The sequence below is a fragment of the Danio rerio genome, chromosome 16 (assembly GCF_049306965.1).
Source record: "Danio rerio strain Tuebingen ecotype United States chromosome 16, GRCz12tu, whole genome shotgun sequence".
In the NCBI taxonomy this organism is placed as follows: Eukaryota; Metazoa; Chordata; class Actinopteri; order Cypriniformes; family Danionidae; genus Danio; species Danio rerio.
Window position 1 is genome coordinate 42,334,579 of NC_133191.1, and position 16,937 is coordinate 42,351,515.

Consider the following 16,937-nt stretch of genomic DNA (forward strand, 5'->3'; position numbering starts at 1 on the left):
GCAAGTTCACAACTGTGAGGTGATGTGCTCTACCGGCAGGATAATCTATATTATTTTGCTGTTTTTCATATGCGCACGTTTAAGATTTGAGATAATAACATTGCCATGATAGTCAAAGAAATCAAAACATTATTTTCACCCCAACGCAATTTAATCGGGCACTGAAGGCTAATAACTTAATTCTTATATTTGCTTTTTGACTTCTCACCATGTATCTTTTCTACAGCATAGTATAGTGTAAGAGCATGTCTATTACCAGAAAAACTAAATTAAAATTATATTTTAATTGAACACATCACATCACACACAGTAAGCTACGCCTACAGAACAGTCTGTTTAGCATTGTGAAAAGGCAAAGCTGAATATCTGTGGTTAAAGTGCCACCCAGCGGTCAAATGCTGCTGGCGCATCAAGTACCGCCGTCGCCGCGGTATGAATGGCGGCACAAGGAACACATTGAAGTAGTAACATCTGTAGATACACACATACATACATACATACATGCATACATACATGCATACATACATACATACATACAGATGTGGCTATTGAGAATGTGCTAGTAAATGAACGTGACCACACGCAGTGCTGCTGTACTGCGCGGCACAACACAAAATAGTCTAACACAAGAAAGACATGACCAGATGGATGGATGGATAGAATTGTAGTACATATTATCATATTTTTAAAGACCTTATTTTTCTTATCTATTCTTATCTAATTTTTTTTAGATCATTTTCAACATTTCAGCGTAATAATACATATGTAATTAAACAGAGTTCTTTTAAACTGACACTATTATGACTCTGAATTTGTAATAACGTTGGTAATTACTTTTCACATTTCCTATAATTACCAAAGTACTCATGCCCTTTCCATAAAACCAAATCCAATTAATTTTTATCTGGAATTGCGTTTCATTCTAATGCTCGCTCTGAACATATTTGCATTTGAGTCATTAGTATTCATATGCTGCAAATACTCCCAGAGCAAAACATGTCTGAAACTTATTTCCGCTGCTTTTAACAGGAGAACGAGAAGCTGTATCTGCAAATGAAAGCACTCCAAGCTCAAAGCAAACAGAACGAGGAGGCTTTGTTCATGGAGAACCAGAGACTTCTCACTGAGCTCTCCTTCGCTAGGTCAGTGCTCTCAATGTGTCATAATACATATCACAGCAGGTTTGTACTGCTCATGCTGTTCTTTGCAGCAGCTGATATAAAAGCACTGAATATTCATTCCCCAGGGACCGGATGAACACAAACAACATTCAAAGAACCATCAGAGAGAGAAGCATTGTTGACCAAAGCTTCAACATTGCAGAGTTGACAAGTCAGGTACAAGCTGCACAGGTAAGTGAACAGTAGCTCTCCTCCAAAACCCAGCAAACTGCCTACGTAGACAGAATTTAACATCCATGGTCTGTGTGTTTAGAAAAAGGAAGAACGGCTCCAAGAGGAGGTCCGCAGGCTGAAGCAGGAGAAACAAGCTCTGCATGTAGATCTGGAGATGATGAGGAAAGAGAGGGATCTTGCTAAAGTTCAGGCTGTGTGTAAATCAGGTGAGCACTTCAGATATCAAAGTGCTACAGTCTTTTTACATCTTATAATTGTCATCTTTAATTGAGCTGAGAATTGATTCAGATGTCCCAACTCCTGATTTGTTTCGAGCGCCGAAAACGTAGCATTTTGGAAACGCTAAAGAGGCCGTATCATTCTAAAATGCTGCTGCTCCATCTCAGTGTGGATGGGGGAAAAAGGAGACATCTTAAAACGGAGGCGCGGCTGCAGACATTCGCCTCTGATTGGGGCTTTTCCTCAATATTAAGTAGCCTACACACAGTCCTGCATCCTCTCCTTGTAAGTTCAGACTTCGCAAGTTTGATATGGAAAACCGACTCCCGAGAACATGTCGGTAAATCTTCAAAGGAAACAGTGTACTTTATAACCTTATTCACATCATCCTGGCTACGTTGTTTCACTCTCCTAACAATAAAATGAAAACATGATATAAGGAACTGCTATTTTCTTTTTGATATTAACAACTTAACAGACAGCAGAAATGTTGAGGCGTTGTGCTGCATATATGAGCGTCATCTTCACTGTTTGAGCCTATAACATTACAGCCTCCTTTCATTTACATTGAAAATGCGAAACATACCCTCTCTTTTGCTGAATATCAGTTTTAATAATCAATAATGGCCATTCTAAAAGTATAACGTACAATAAGTTTATACATTATAGGAAATGAAGGCAAGCAATCAGTCAATATGCAGAATGTACGTGGTTAGATTGATTATTAACTGATCTTTGTGCTCAGTCAAAACACGTTACCTGAGAACAAGTAATAGATTCAAAAGACCAAAGTCAGGGAATATGTCATTAGATATACACAACAAGATAAGTTAAATATCACGTTTAACAAACAGTGAGAATAGATCCAGCGGTAGATCCTTGATGAACACTCCAACGAGCACAACTATCATCTGGTTTGATAGGCTGCAGCGCATGCCAGAGAACATGTGTGTGTTCACATGATGTGAGTTTTCAGTGTTTTGGTGTATATGAAGAGTTTTTCAGAACAGACAGACAGACACACACACACCTCCTTCATGGTTTTTTATTGACTCCGCAAACTCTATCCACCAAGCAATTTTGTGTTTAATAGTCATCTAAACATCGATAGGTTGGCTAAAACAGGGCTAAATTTGGGCTGTGGGTTCAATGGACATTTAAGAATAGCCCAAAACTAGACTAAATCATTAAAACACACAGATTAGATAGGCTTCACATGTTGTGTAGTTATTCATTCGTGTCATTTTTGATGACTAGTCTTGTTTTGAGCTATTCTTTAACTGTTCTTAGTTTTTCAATGATAAATTTATCAGAAAGAAAATCTATCAAATTTAGCTTTCAATTTAGTCTTAGTTTAGTCAACAGTTTATGCTGCTGTATATGTTTAATGTATGTAGCAGAGGCCAGCTAGTGAAGTGTTGTGCAGGCAAACTGCACTTTAATTCATCACAGTTAATTAATCGTGAAGGCTTCTCTAAGCCGCTTTCCTGTTGCACAGAACAAAATGAAAGTGCTGCAATTAAACAAAGTAATGCCAGGTTACCAACTGTACCCTAGTTTAAAGTTCGAAGTATGTACACCGAGGCTAATACGCACACCGGATTAACTATATCAGCGGCCGTTCCCATATCACGTCTTTTCTGCTTGCAAGTTTGTTATCTCTAATGTAAGAATATATGACAATATGCGTGCACAAGCGGAGCAATGCGTCTTTCCCGGCGCACACAGTAGAAAACATCTCACAGTGAGAATGTTCCGTTGCAATGTAAACAAATATATATGTGAGAGAATTATTATTAAAATGATTATGAATGCATGAACGCAGATGGCAACAGCAGTTGATCTAAATAGCTACTTAATATAAAGCTTGAATTTACATTAGACATGATAACTGTGAACCCATGATTATTCTCCAGACTATATAATCGTACAACCAAAATCTATAATTGTTGCATCCTATGCAGATCAAAAAAATAACATTTGAATGTGTCTGAATGTAGAAGAAAAAAAAAGTCTATCGTACAATGCTCTGATATTATGTATTTTCAAAATACAATATATTAACATTTTAATGTAGAAAAAACCAACGTGGGTGTCTTAAGGAAAAATACAGCATATGGGCTCTTATATGTAGTTGGGTCATCACTCATATAGCAAGTTATATCTCTCCGGCCCTTTGTTTGGGATGCTTTTCATGAACTGGCCCCCATGACAAACTTATTGATATCCCTGGTCTAGGACCTCAATACATTACAGATATTCTCACTGAATACAAACTTAATAGATCACTCAGATCATTAGGATCAAGTAAATTAGAAATTCCAAGAGTTCAGTCAAAAAAGGGTGAATCCACTATCAGCTACTATGCCCCCTGCTGCTGGAATCAGCTTTCAGAAATGATCAGATGTGCTCCAACATTAGGCACATTTAAATCAAGACTTCAATCCCATCTGTTTAGCTGTGTTTACTGAGTGAGCACTGTGTGATATGTGAACAGATCATGCTATTGTGTCTTTCTTTTCTTTTTTTCATTCCTTTAAAACCTGTTTTAACACTTTTTAATCAGTTTTTAATAATTTTTTTTCTTTGTTGTTTCTATTTTTGTAGACTTCCATTTAATGTTTCTTTTATTCTTGTTTATGTAAAGTGCTTTGAATTACCATTGTGTATGAAATGTGCTATATAAATACACTTGCCTTGTTTTGCCTACTAATTGAAAAACCCTGTTTTAGCCCATTCTAATCTTAGCAGCAATAACCATTTTGCTTTTTCTGTCAGGCGATAAAGGTTTCGAATTGAAACTGCTCCATGACAAACATCGAGAGGAGGTCACAGAGCTGAAGAAAAGACTGCAGTGGTACGCCAAGAACCAGGAACTACTGGACAAAGATGCAGCCAGACTCCACGCCGCCACCGCTGAGATTCAAAAGCTCACTGAGCAGGTAGAAAAGCTAAAAGCGGAGGTTAGCAGGAGGGCCAATGAGCAACAAAGAAAGGCAAAAGAAAAAGCAGGTGAAGCAAAAAGAATCCAAGACCTAGAGCGACAGGTCAGTCACTATGACATGCTCTCTCTCTCTTTCTCTCTCTCCAGATAGCATTGTTGCTGTGGGTACTGCTTATTTAAGCCACGTTCTTTTTTGGGCTCGATTTCCTGAGCGCCAGAATTATTCAGCCGTGTCCTTGAGCAGCTGGCCATCTGTCTGGATAGTCAGTTTTGCAAACTCCTCTTAATGTTATGCTTTTTTTATTCGACTGATATTCATCCATCATATCTGGATGAATAAATTTAATAGCTTTCTCATACATTCTTTTGTATGAGTTTTGTTGTCAAAACTTTGTTTTGGTCAACTCTGGCTTGCAACATTTCACAAACCCTTCAGTTCACCAACACATATACATTTGTTGTGCCTTCTATGATTTTCTATTATCAGCATTTTAAAAAAATATATATAATTTTATTTACATTTAATTATACACGGTCAAAAGTTTGGGGTCAGTAGGATTTTTAAATGTTTTAAAATGAGCTTCTCCTGCTCACCAAGGCTGCATTTATTTAATCGAAAAACAGTACAAATTGTAAAATGTTATTTCACTAAAATAACTGTTCAAAAGTAGTTTATACTTTATTTAATAATTTATTGTATTGACTTTAATGATGAATTTAATTTTCAGCTTAATTACTACAGTCTTCAAGGTCACATGATCCTTCAGAAATCACCCTAATATTAATTGTTATTGTTCATTATTATTATTATTAATAATAATATTATTATTAATGGTAAAAGTAAAAAAAAGAAATAATCACTGAGGTAATAATTACATTTGAAACTCCATACAATAAGTAATAAATAAGTATTTAACAATTTAACATTTATATATATTTTAATTGTATAGGTATATAGATTACACCAAAATCATCATTACAATTCCATGCAAAACATCATGCCATATATTTCAGGTGTTCTGGGGTATTCAGTAGGGTACTGGGAAATACAAACTGAAATGAATTGTATTATTTAATAAAAATCCTTGCCATGGTCTGTGCATGACTCTGCATTCATGAAACTAATATAGTGGCAGCTCAGTCCTATTCACTCAGGAAAAAGACAGATTAATAGTAATACGACATAAAATAAAATCCATATGCTTTTTGTCTTTATGGTTAAAACGTTTATGGTGCATGTATGTATGTTCAGGGCTTCCCACACATAAACTTTACTTGGCAGGGCCACCCATGTATATTAACGGCCACCCAAGTTTATTTGGTGACATTTATTTTTTACTATTATCATCCTTTTACTTTTTTTTTGTATCCACCCAAGAGCCAAACATCTGCGATCCATTACCAGAAGACACTTTTCTCTTGCCCTACAGGTTTTTTTACTTGTTGTTTGTTGAACTTGTTGTTTCTACTTGTTGAACCCACTTCTTGATTTAAAGAATTTTCTGATATTTGGACTTGAAATGAGACAAAAAAAATCTTAAGTAAAGCATTTTTTGTAGTGCATCTATCACTCATGTTCTCATTTCCTCTCTCAGCTCAAACAGAAGGAAGAACTCTTGAAACGCAGGCATCCAAATTCTCTGCCAGCCCTGATTTTGGCAGCTGCGTCTACCGGGGCTGAAGAAGATCGACTGGATGTCCGTTCTCTAGCTCAGTCCTCTCAGACAGCGGCTTTGTTAGAGAGACGTGTTCATCGCCTGGAGGCAGAGCTGGAGGGCCGAGATGAAGCAGCCAAACGCAGCCTCCGAGCAATGGAACAACAGTATCACAGAATCAAAGTACTCTTTTCATATACAGATTACGTGTTCTTAAATTTGCATATAAGGACTAAAAACACAATTATTAAACTGGTTTGTACTGCTGGAACATGATATAGCTGGTTTCACTGTTCACAGCATTTCTGTTTTTATTTAGTATGGGGACACGTAATTCAAAGTATTTGTCTGTTTTTTAAGCATGTTTTTTTTTTTACCAGAGCTCGCAGCTGGATCGATCTGTTTCCAGAAAATAAGTTTGCTGAGAAAATAAGGTTTCTATTTATAGTCTTAAGTGCACAGGGCTTATAATATGCCGTCTGAGTGGCATCATTTCATTCATTTCTAAACCCTGCTGTGTTCTACACGACTTGAATTTAGAAAGAGATGCTGATTCCAAGTAATGTTGGATAGTTACTCTATATTTGGTCAGTGTTTGAAAGTATTAATTTAACAGTAAATTCACCAAGGCCGAGTTTTCTTTGCTTAAAAACACACAAAAACATATTTTTTAAATATTACTAGCAAAGATGGATTTTAACATTAGTTTGTCATTAGTGCAGTCTTCATAAAAGCATTTATTTTTATCAAAGTAGAAAGCAGTTTTGCTGCTTCGTATAAATATTTTTGTGAAAAATGTAAAACAATTTTTCAGGGTTCTTTGATCTAAAAAGATCCTATCCCTTTAAGTTGGCTAAACACTTTGGTAGTTAGACTCTTGAGTCAGTAAAAACCGTCAGATCACACGATTTGTTTTGTCGATTACGATAGTCACTATGTCAGATTATTCAATTTTTATTTTGTTTTATTTTTATTAATAGTATAAATAAAAATCTAAATAATAAATAAAATCTTGACTTGTCATGTGTAACAAAATTGTGTATTGCTATAACATTATTTCTTATCTCAAATTAATTTTATTTAATCTTATTTCAATCCAAATAAACACTGATGCTTGCTGACAATGACATGGATAGGATCAAATTTATGATTTCTTGTTGATATTAAGATGTTAAAAATGAAATTTAAAGCACATAAGCAGCAGCAAGGAAAAATCAGATGCTCGAGACATAGTATTTAAAATAATGACATATTCAAAAAATTGCAAATATATAACTGAGGTTTGTGATACAACAATCACAGTAAAGCATTCATTAAATCCTTATTTTCCACAGAGCGAAACAACAAATCATCCTCCAGTATAGTTAAGTAGTGGGGCGGCACAAACAAAAATATAATTAGTATATTTTTCTTGGGAAAAAAAAAGTTCATCTTTAATGTATCTTTTGCTGGTCAGTTATTTATAAACAAGAATAACGAATAATATTTGAGGTGAAGCAATTCATAACAAATCAGCTGTATGCACCAAAACACGCACTGCCCTGAGATTTTGTTGGTTTGTTAAATAAAATAATATTCTAGCCTAAATTAAATGAAAGTGAAATATTCACAGTTTTAGAGAAGCCTATATTAAAATGTTTTCACAATTAAAGACAAATTTAAATAAGCAAGGAATAATTTTACTTAATGTTTTAAAATTTTGTTAATGTATTCGCAGCACTGAACATGTTCCCAGATTACATTGGAAGAACAAACTCTGTTGGAAGGGTGAGAGAACTCAAAAAACTCAGTGTGATGGGAATGTCTGCGTATTATTGTCAATCTGTCAGATAAAATTGCTTAAAACACCTTAATATCTTATAAAAGGTAGTAAAAGTTTGCATAACCAATGATTGATCTTATCTACTCATGACCCATGCATAAATAAATATGTAGCCTATTTTTTTTGATTACCTGACCAGCGCATTAACGGCAGCACCTGCTTATAAACGAGAAGTTCTGAGCTTTTATTGCACAGTGTCAACAACATGACAGAACTTGTCGTGAAGAATGAAGAAAAAAATTCAGTATGCTAGACTTTCTGTGATGGTGTCATGAGGCATCGCAGGCATGGTATCGGTTGTTGTGAACTATGCCACATTACACGAGGAGAATCGTCAACACGTCAAGGAAATCGTTTCGAAATTGTGACAAATTCATGTGATCTGACCGGGGCTTAAGTTGTGGTCATTGAGTTGTTTACTCACTTCAAAAATTTTATATTTTATTTAAAGTTTTTTTTTTTTTTTACAATCAAAGAAATTTGATTAACTTTAATTAGCATGTTTAATATTTCATGAACATATTTTTAGCATATTGCTTGCATGGATTTGTATGTTTTACGGTAGATGCCAGAGCTGGCATGTACTAGATCAGGGATCACCAAACTTTTTCCTGGAGGGCCGGTGTCCTGCAGATTTTACCTCCAACCCAAATCAAACACACCTGAACAGCTAATCAAGGTCTTATATGCATACTTGAAACACTCAGGCAGGTGTGCATATAATAATATAAAAATATTTAAAAGAGAGATTTGTGAGGGTTGTACTTCTATATGCTGAGCGCTGTACATTAAATGCTCTGTATTTAAAGTCTGTCCCTAAAATTCCTTAAATTTGAAATTTTTGAAAAAAAGTAAGTTCATTTAGTTAGACAAGAAATGAGGTACCTAGTAAGAACATCTTAAAGGTCTGGTTTGGAGTTTTGGAAGTCTTGGAGTTTTTGTTTCGATTATGTCTTATAAAAAGAATCTTAAATAGGTTTCAATCTAATGTATTTTGAAAAGAAATTGATAATCCAAAAAAAACAATTCACATAATATATAACGCACCCAACAATGAAAATTATGCCACCAATTACTAAGCCTTTCACTTGCTCCAAACCCTGTATGAGTTTCTTTCTTCTATTAAACAAAAATAAGTTATTTTAAAATATATTTGGAACCTGTAGCCATTGACTTCTACAGTATGTGTTTTTTTTATACTATGGAAGTAAATGGCTACCAGTTTCTTACAATCATTAATTGATCTTCTTTTGCGTTCAACAGTAAAAAGAAACTCTTAACAGGTAAAATGTATAAAATTTCTGGGTGGATCATTTAAGCTTTATAAATGTAAATTATGCTTGCAATTATGTCTGCATACAATGTGTTTTTCTCTTCTTCAGCTCCAGTATGAACAGCAGATCTCAGATTTGGAGCAGCGTTTGTCTGAGAAGAGCCACAGCTATCCAGCCATCTCATCAGAGCTGATTAAATCCCACACTCAGACTTTAAAAGCAGAGCTGGAGGAAGTGAAGGAGGTCCATCAGAAGCAAGTGAGCGTCCTCCAGGCAGAAGTGGACTCTCTGCAAGAACAGCTCCGCCAGGCCCAGGCTTCAACACAAACAGAGAAGCCTGCCCGCAGCCCCTCACGCCACCAGCTCCACGCAGAGGCCGCACAAGCAGCCCGCATAGAGAGACTGACCCAAGAGCTGAACTCCAAGAGCCGCAGCATTCAGGAGCTGACCCGCACCATAGAACGTCTGCAGAGAGAAAGGAGGACCATGCTGTCAGGTCCTAGCCATGAAAGGCCCAACAATGAGCCCAAGCGACATTTGGGCACAGCCAAAGACACAAAAAAACCCTCAGTGGAAACTTTCCCTCCGACTCAAGATGAGAAGGACTATCATCCTGGAGCCTTCTCAGGAACACACATCTCTGAGGTGCAGCTGGAAAATGATAGTTTGAGGACTAAATTAGAGGAGCTGGAAGTACTGAGAGAAAAGGAGAAGGTTTCACTGCAGGCTGCGGTCACGCATGCACAGAATCAGCTTCTCAGGTAAACCTCTTGTAAAAATTTATGAAGCCCTCTTATGGTTTGACTGCTACAGTCCCATTTGGCATTTGGGCTTGTCAAGCTCAAAATGAAATCAAAGATTTCCTGTTTTTTTTCATCAAGAAAATTAACCACTGTTGTTTGAAAAATCATCTTATGTGGAAAACTAAATGGTATTTAAATTAAATTACGTACAGCAAAAAATATGAACAATAATTAACCATGATTTGTGTTTACAAATACATTTAATTACATTAAAGGGCACCTATGATGAAAACCATCTTTTGTAAGCTGTTTGGACAGAACTTTGTGTACGTATAGTGTGTCCACAGTCATATTGGGTTAATATAAACACAATAAGCCTCTTTTTTAAATTCATGACGTTAGAATTAGATCCAAATCCCTCCCATTTCGAGACCCACCACAAAGTGATGTCGAAGGCCCACCAAATTGATTGACAGCCGCGTATTAACATGTCTCCGTTTGCATATAATCATATCAGTAAGACAGGAGTGCAAAAAGCAAATGGATTATCTTCAGCTCTCTGTGATCAATCATCATCAGTGTGACCAAGAATGTGTTTTACTCATTTAACCTTGCGTGACTCATCGTTGCAGAAAGGCTTGAATTAACTCCACAACAAATACATCAAACAATCATACTGTAGTATTTCTTACAAACGTTACGTAAGATCTGCTTCCTTCATGTCTGTCACTGTGCTGTTTATCTGACGCAGCCGAGGTGGAGATTGATGCGCACTGACAGGCATGTGGGAACGGTGGGTGGGGAGAACTAGAATTAAAGGTACAGGCAGCAAAAACTGAAAAAAATTCAAACTCAAATTCAAATTCAACTCAAAAAATTCTGGGGACCCAAAAGACTTATCTTAAATCTTGAAAAAAAGGGTAAAAATAGGTGCCATTTAACTACTGGTAATTGGATAGAGCCAGTAATAAAGAGGTAGCTAACAAGTTAATATGAGCTATTAGATATGCCCATGTCGTTGATCTCTGCTCACGTTTTCTTTCTTGTCTGTTTGTTGTAAAGAAGGAATTTTAAAAAATCTGTCCAATATTGCATTGCAAAAAACTAGTTTTAAATTGTGTATATAACTTGACAAATGGCCATGGAATAAGCAGAATTATTAATGCCTTGCTGTGCATTAAAGCACTTAATGGTGGCATTTAAACAAAAATAGAATACCACATCTTAAAAAATTGGTATTTAATCAAAGAAACATGATAGGACCTTGGGTAATTAACAAATGTGAAAAATATTAAGCCTAATATTTTTATTATATAAATTTTGAATGTATATTATATAATGAAATTTTAAATTTATAATATATAATATCAAACAAATTAGATATAATTATGTGTAAAATATAAGTAGTCATTAAAATATATATACATATATATACATATTTTAAACTGATTACATCTTAAATAACAGTTTTTCCACATATAAATAAATATATAGACACACACACACATAACAAAATACAGAAGTTTTTTTTTCTTTCCACTTGGCATGCATTATTAAAAAACATAACACTCTCACCAGTCTTTACTCCTTATATGCATCTATACCCCAGTTTGTCACAAGGGCATAAATGAAATGTTCATGTGTTAAAGTGAAACTGCTGAACTGCAGTTAAAGTCAGACATTCTGCTGATTTAATTCAAAAGGGCACTTTTTTGTGAGACGGCTTACCAGTCAGGTATACATTCGCGCTAAAATATCAAGGTGAAATATATATATATATATATATATATATATATATATATATATATATATATATATATATATATATATATATATATATTTTTTTTTTTTTTTTTTTTTTTTTTTTTTTTTTATCATGCGATAAGAGTCTCGCGTTAATGCCAATAACGGCCCACCACTAATATTTTTATTTTACATATTTGTTGCTATATAATAGTAGATCAAAATTATGAATGTATATTCTGAAATGTCCAACATTTTGCTATAATTATGTGTAGAATGTAAATATGTATTAAATATATTATTATTATTATTATTATTATTATTATTATTATTATTATTATATAAAAGTATATAAAATAAAATAATAAAATAAAAATCCATATTTATTCAAACATGTCAAATAAACTGTAAAGAACTGTAGGATTTACATAATTTCTATACTTCATTCATTTATACAATGATGTTTCAGAATTGAAGAGCAGAATGCTGAGCAGCTCACTTCAGTCAAGGCTGAGCATCGTAAAGAGATTGAGCATCTTCTGGCTCGTCATGCCCTTGAGCATTCCTCCTCCAGAGTGGCTGAACTCACCAGTCAACTCAACACACAAGAGGTCTGCACTTAAACTAATGAACTTCAACATGTCTGTTTATATGGCTGTGTGCAACAATTGGCACTGTACAGTATCTCACCTTGACACTAAAAACACCAAAGCCCTTGATTTGTTTCACTAGAAAAGAACTGATATAATTTGACTGCATCTTGAATCACTTTGAATCCTGAATCTTTGTTATTTTTACTACTCAGATCATAGTACAACATTTACAAGGGCAAGTAAAAGAGCTCCAGGGAACCAAAGAAGCTCTGGCTGTGACGAAGCTCAGAGAGGAGACCCTGCAGAATCAGGTAAAGTCTGACTTTACTGAGGTTTAGTGATTTCAGTTTCTGTAAACACAAGGTTTTTCATTTGCTTTCTGCTTTTTTGCTTTCTTTTTCTGTGCATCAATAGCTGTCTAAACTTCTAGAAGAGCTAAAAGAGGCCAAAGAAGCCCACAGTCCTGAACTAAAACACTTCACTAGCCTAGAGCAAAAAATTCAGTCCATGGAATTCAGATACAGTCAACGAGAGAAACAACTTCAGCAGGTAAAACACCCACACATTCTTCTATATGTGCTATACTGTTCAAAAGTATTGAGTCAGAAAGATTTGTTTATAGTCATAAGGGGATAGGTCACCCAAAAATGAACATTTCCTCATTGTTTACTCGAATGGTTCTAAACTCGATGTTCTAAACTTTAGAACACTAGAGAGGTTCTAAACTTTTATGATGTTATTTCTACTGCAGATGCCTTTTACTGTTTCAAAACATAAAAAATGTGATCCATGTATACTGTATTAGTAACCAAACACCAACCAAAGTACACCCACCCTATCCCTGACAGAGCATAAAAACATATGCATATATATATATATATATATATATATATATATATATATATATATATATATATATATATATATATATATATATATATATATATATATATATATATATAATATAATATAATATAATGAAAAGGGCAATTTGTAAAATACATTAAGAAAATGACAGTTCAACTTGTACACTGCCTTACAGAAGTCTTGTCGTCGATCCCAATTGTAAGAGCAACAAATAATGACTTGATTTCTAGTTGATCATTTGGAAAAGTGGCAAAAGGTAGTTATTTCCGATGGATGAATCATCTGTTGAACTGCATCCCAATCATTACAAATAAAGACCTATTTGAACTCGCATGACCCAACATTCTCATAGAAATCAGTCAAGTTTGGTGAAGGAAAAATCATGGTTTGTGGTTACATTCAGTATGGGGCGTGCAAGATATCTGCAGAGTGGATGTCAACATCAGCAGCCTGAGGTATCAAGACATTTGTGCTGCCCATTACATTACAAACCACAGGAGAGGGCAAATTCTTCAGCAGGATAGTGCTCCTTCTCATACTTCAGCCTCCACATCAAAGTTCCTGAAAGGAAAGAAGGTCAAGGTGCTCCAGGATTGGCCTGCCCAGTCACCAGACATAAACATTATTGAGCATGTCTGGGGTAAGATGAAGGAGGGGGTATTTAAGATGAATCCAAAGAATATTGATGAACTCTGGGAGTCTTGCAAGAAGGCTTTCTTTGCCAGTGATTTGAGTCATTGCAGAGATGTATGGATGCAGTCGTTCAAGCTCATGGGATACATACACAATATTAAATCTTTTTCCACTGCAGCATGACTTAATATTTTGTAATTTACATTATTTCTGTTGAGTGACAAGACTTTTGTCTAAGCAAAGTCAGACCTTACTGTCCTATTTAAATAATAAAAAATCAAGGCATGATCATATTTTAGTTTGGTAAAAATTTGCGTTTCCATCATCCAATTTTAATGCGCATATGCGAAATGCATGAAAACATAGCTAATGGCTACCAGTATACAACATTTTTCTAAATATTTTCTTTTGTGTTAATTGGAGAAAAAAAGAACAGACAGACAGACAGACAGACAGACAGACAGACAGACAGACAGACAGACAGACAGACAGACAGACAGACAGACAGACAGACAGATAGATAGATAGATAGATAGATAGATAGATAGATAGATAGATAGATAGATAGATAGATAGATAGATAGATTTCTTAATGCAATTTAATGTGCAATGGCATTATTGTTTATCATTACTGTACTGAAAGACTGGTGTTAGTCATCTAGTTCTGTGTTCCTGTGCAGCACATTGTTGTTTGCAATGGATCTGGACATCATTGTGATTGACAGCCTGTGCGCTGTGCTGTGATTGAGAACACTGATGTTAGATGGCGTTCTGATGCAGGTAATTGCAGACACACGGCGGGTGGTGGAACAGGAGCAACAGAGTGAGGTGGAGCGCTGGAGGAAGCTCGCTCAAGGAAGAGCCAAAGAGCTGGAGGCCTTTAGAATGGAGCTGGACTCAATACTGGACGTCCTCCGAGAGCTTCAGCGACAGGGGGTAGTCATACCCATGCCAGAACACACATCCACTAACACGCACACATACCTGCCACTCCGATCCTGAAAAAAACTGGAATCATTGATGTGTGGAAGCAAGGGAAGGGGGTGTATTTATATTAGTTTTTTATATAGATTATTTAATTATTGCTGAGAAACATGCAGGGTAAGCAACATCAAATACAAAGCTTTTGGTGTTAGTAACTAGGATTTTGTATTAAAGTTAATTAATGTTTGCACAATTTGTCTTTCTTCCCGCTTGGTTGCTTTTACAACATCCTCTTGAGCAAACAAAGCTAGAATGATTGTTGATGCACCACCCACATGAAGTTCTGATCTCCAAATCCCAGCCCAAAAGTACATTTACACAACAATATCGCAGACGTCACGATTTATTACTTGCTTTAATGCTGGGCTCAGAGGACACCGTTTGAATGCTAATGAGCTACTAAAAGAACATAACTTGCGTAAGTGGCTGGAGATGGAGCTGCTGGGTTGCGTGATGATTATTAAGAGCTGATCAACATGCAGCACTGTTTATAAACACCAAGGGTCCTGGAAATATATTATTTAATTGGGCACACGGGATACATTTGCGGAGAGGTCATGGAGTATACAAAAAAACATTTAAAAGGGGAAGTTTACTTTTTAAAGGAAAATTATTGCCTTTCAAAAGTGAAGCTGCCATAATTTTAAATAAATTAGGCTTTTGATGACTCAATCACAGAACTGATAATATTCTAAGCTGCAGCTTGTGTGAGATTTGATGTCTGTTCAGAACTCAGCTTAACTGTCACGTATCTAAATGATTCATTATCTGTCTGCCAGCTTCAGTGTATAATTATGTCATTTAGTATTCCTCAAAAGTCACGTCTATTAGAATTTGTCCTCAGGCAAGCTTGTTTATATCTTGTCAGTAGTTAATGATAGAATTAATAATTTTAACATCTTGCATTTTTAAATGTTAAAACAATAAGGGCCTTATCATACTCCCATCGCAATAAGGCGTGTTTGGTGCGATTTGTTCAGACCAGCACAACTCTAGTTTTCACATTTTCACCACGTTGTTTAAATGGAATATCCATTTGTGCCGCTTTGTGGACTCATGGGCAATCTGTTCTAAAATAGAGGTGTGTTAATGCGCATTGCTGGCATGTTGCTGTTTTGAAGAACTAAAATAGACCGCAGCATTGATCATCCAAAACAGGTCTAAAGTCCAATGCAGATTACGTTAGTTATGGGCCTATATGGGTTTGAACGCGTACACATTGCTTAAGACACACAGGATGTACAGCAATACACAGATAACTTTACATATGAAAAAAATTAAAGAATTTAAATGTAACAAGAATTAATATTTTTTTACATAAATATTTAAACTACTGCCTCCATGCCTTTTTCATGCCTCTGATTTTTTTTTTTTTTCAGTTTAATGTTTATATTACAGGGCGAAGCAGTGGCGCAGCAGGTAGTGCTGTCGCCTCACAGCAAGAAGGTCGCTGGTTCAAACCTCGGCTCAGTTGGCGTTTCTGTGTGGAGTTTGCATGTTCTCCCTGCCTTTGCGTGGGTTTCCTCCGGGTGCACCGGTTTCCCCCACAGTCCAAAGACATGCGGTACAGGTGAATTGGGTAGGCTAAATTGGCCGTAGTGTATGAGTGTGTGTGTGAATGTGTGTGTGTGTGGATGTTTCCCAGAGATGGGTTGCGGCTGGAAGGCTATCCGCTGCGTAAAAACTTCCTGGATAAGTTGGCAGTTCATTCCGCTGTGGCGACCCCGGATTAATAAAGGGACTAAGCCGACAAGAAAATGAATGAATTTATATTACATATCATATTTAAATTAGTTTTAATAAAAACAAGTTCAGATTTGTCCAGCTGTAGGGTTTTGGTGCCATATGCATCACTATATGGGCATAAGTAAAAGACGTGTGTTTGGACATAACTCCACACTTAATTATTATTGTTCATTTTATTGTTCATTTATTTGTTTGCTGGAAATTAGACCTGAATTTATAAATAGTTCTGAAACAAATCTTTGCGCTTAACAAACTAAATGAAATATGTAGGCTAATGGACGTCTTCAGTGGAGCGAGTTTCCATCATTTCCTTTTTTCAAGAAAGTAAAGGAGTAAAGTAAAGAGTAAAAGTAAAATTA

The 16,937-nt window shown here is 35.6% G+C and overlaps 1 protein-coding gene across 16 annotated transcripts in view; it reads left to right on the plus strand.

The window, feature by feature from the left end:
• Positions 1 to 15,019, plus strand: part of cep162 (centrosomal protein 162) — a 266,615-nt gene extending 251,596 nt beyond the window's left edge. For 15 of the 16 annotated variants that reach the window (XM_073925133.1, XM_073925130.1, XM_073925126.1 and 12 more), the window contains 10 exons: positions 1,030 to 1,142; positions 1,247 to 1,352; positions 1,435 to 1,561; positions 4,353 to 4,621; positions 6,114 to 6,356; positions 9,378 to 10,030; positions 12,225 to 12,366; positions 12,561 to 12,659; positions 12,763 to 12,897; positions 14,629 to 15,019. In XM_073925133.1, coding sequence (XP_073781234.1) covers positions 1,030 to 1,142; positions 1,247 to 1,352; positions 1,435 to 1,561; positions 4,353 to 4,621; positions 6,114 to 6,356; positions 9,378 to 10,030; positions 12,225 to 12,366; positions 12,561 to 12,659; positions 12,763 to 12,897; positions 14,629 to 14,850 — 2,109 coding nt within the window. In that variant the 3' untranslated portion in view covers positions 14,851 to 15,019. The remainder of the gene's footprint in view (positions 1 to 1,029; positions 1,143 to 1,246; positions 1,353 to 1,434; positions 1,562 to 4,352; positions 4,622 to 6,113; positions 6,357 to 9,377; positions 10,031 to 12,224; positions 12,367 to 12,560; positions 12,660 to 12,762; positions 12,898 to 14,628) is intronic. The other variant, NM_001353863.1, reaches the window with a different exon arrangement.
• The last annotated feature ends 1,918 nt before the right edge of the window (positions 15,020 to 16,937 follow it).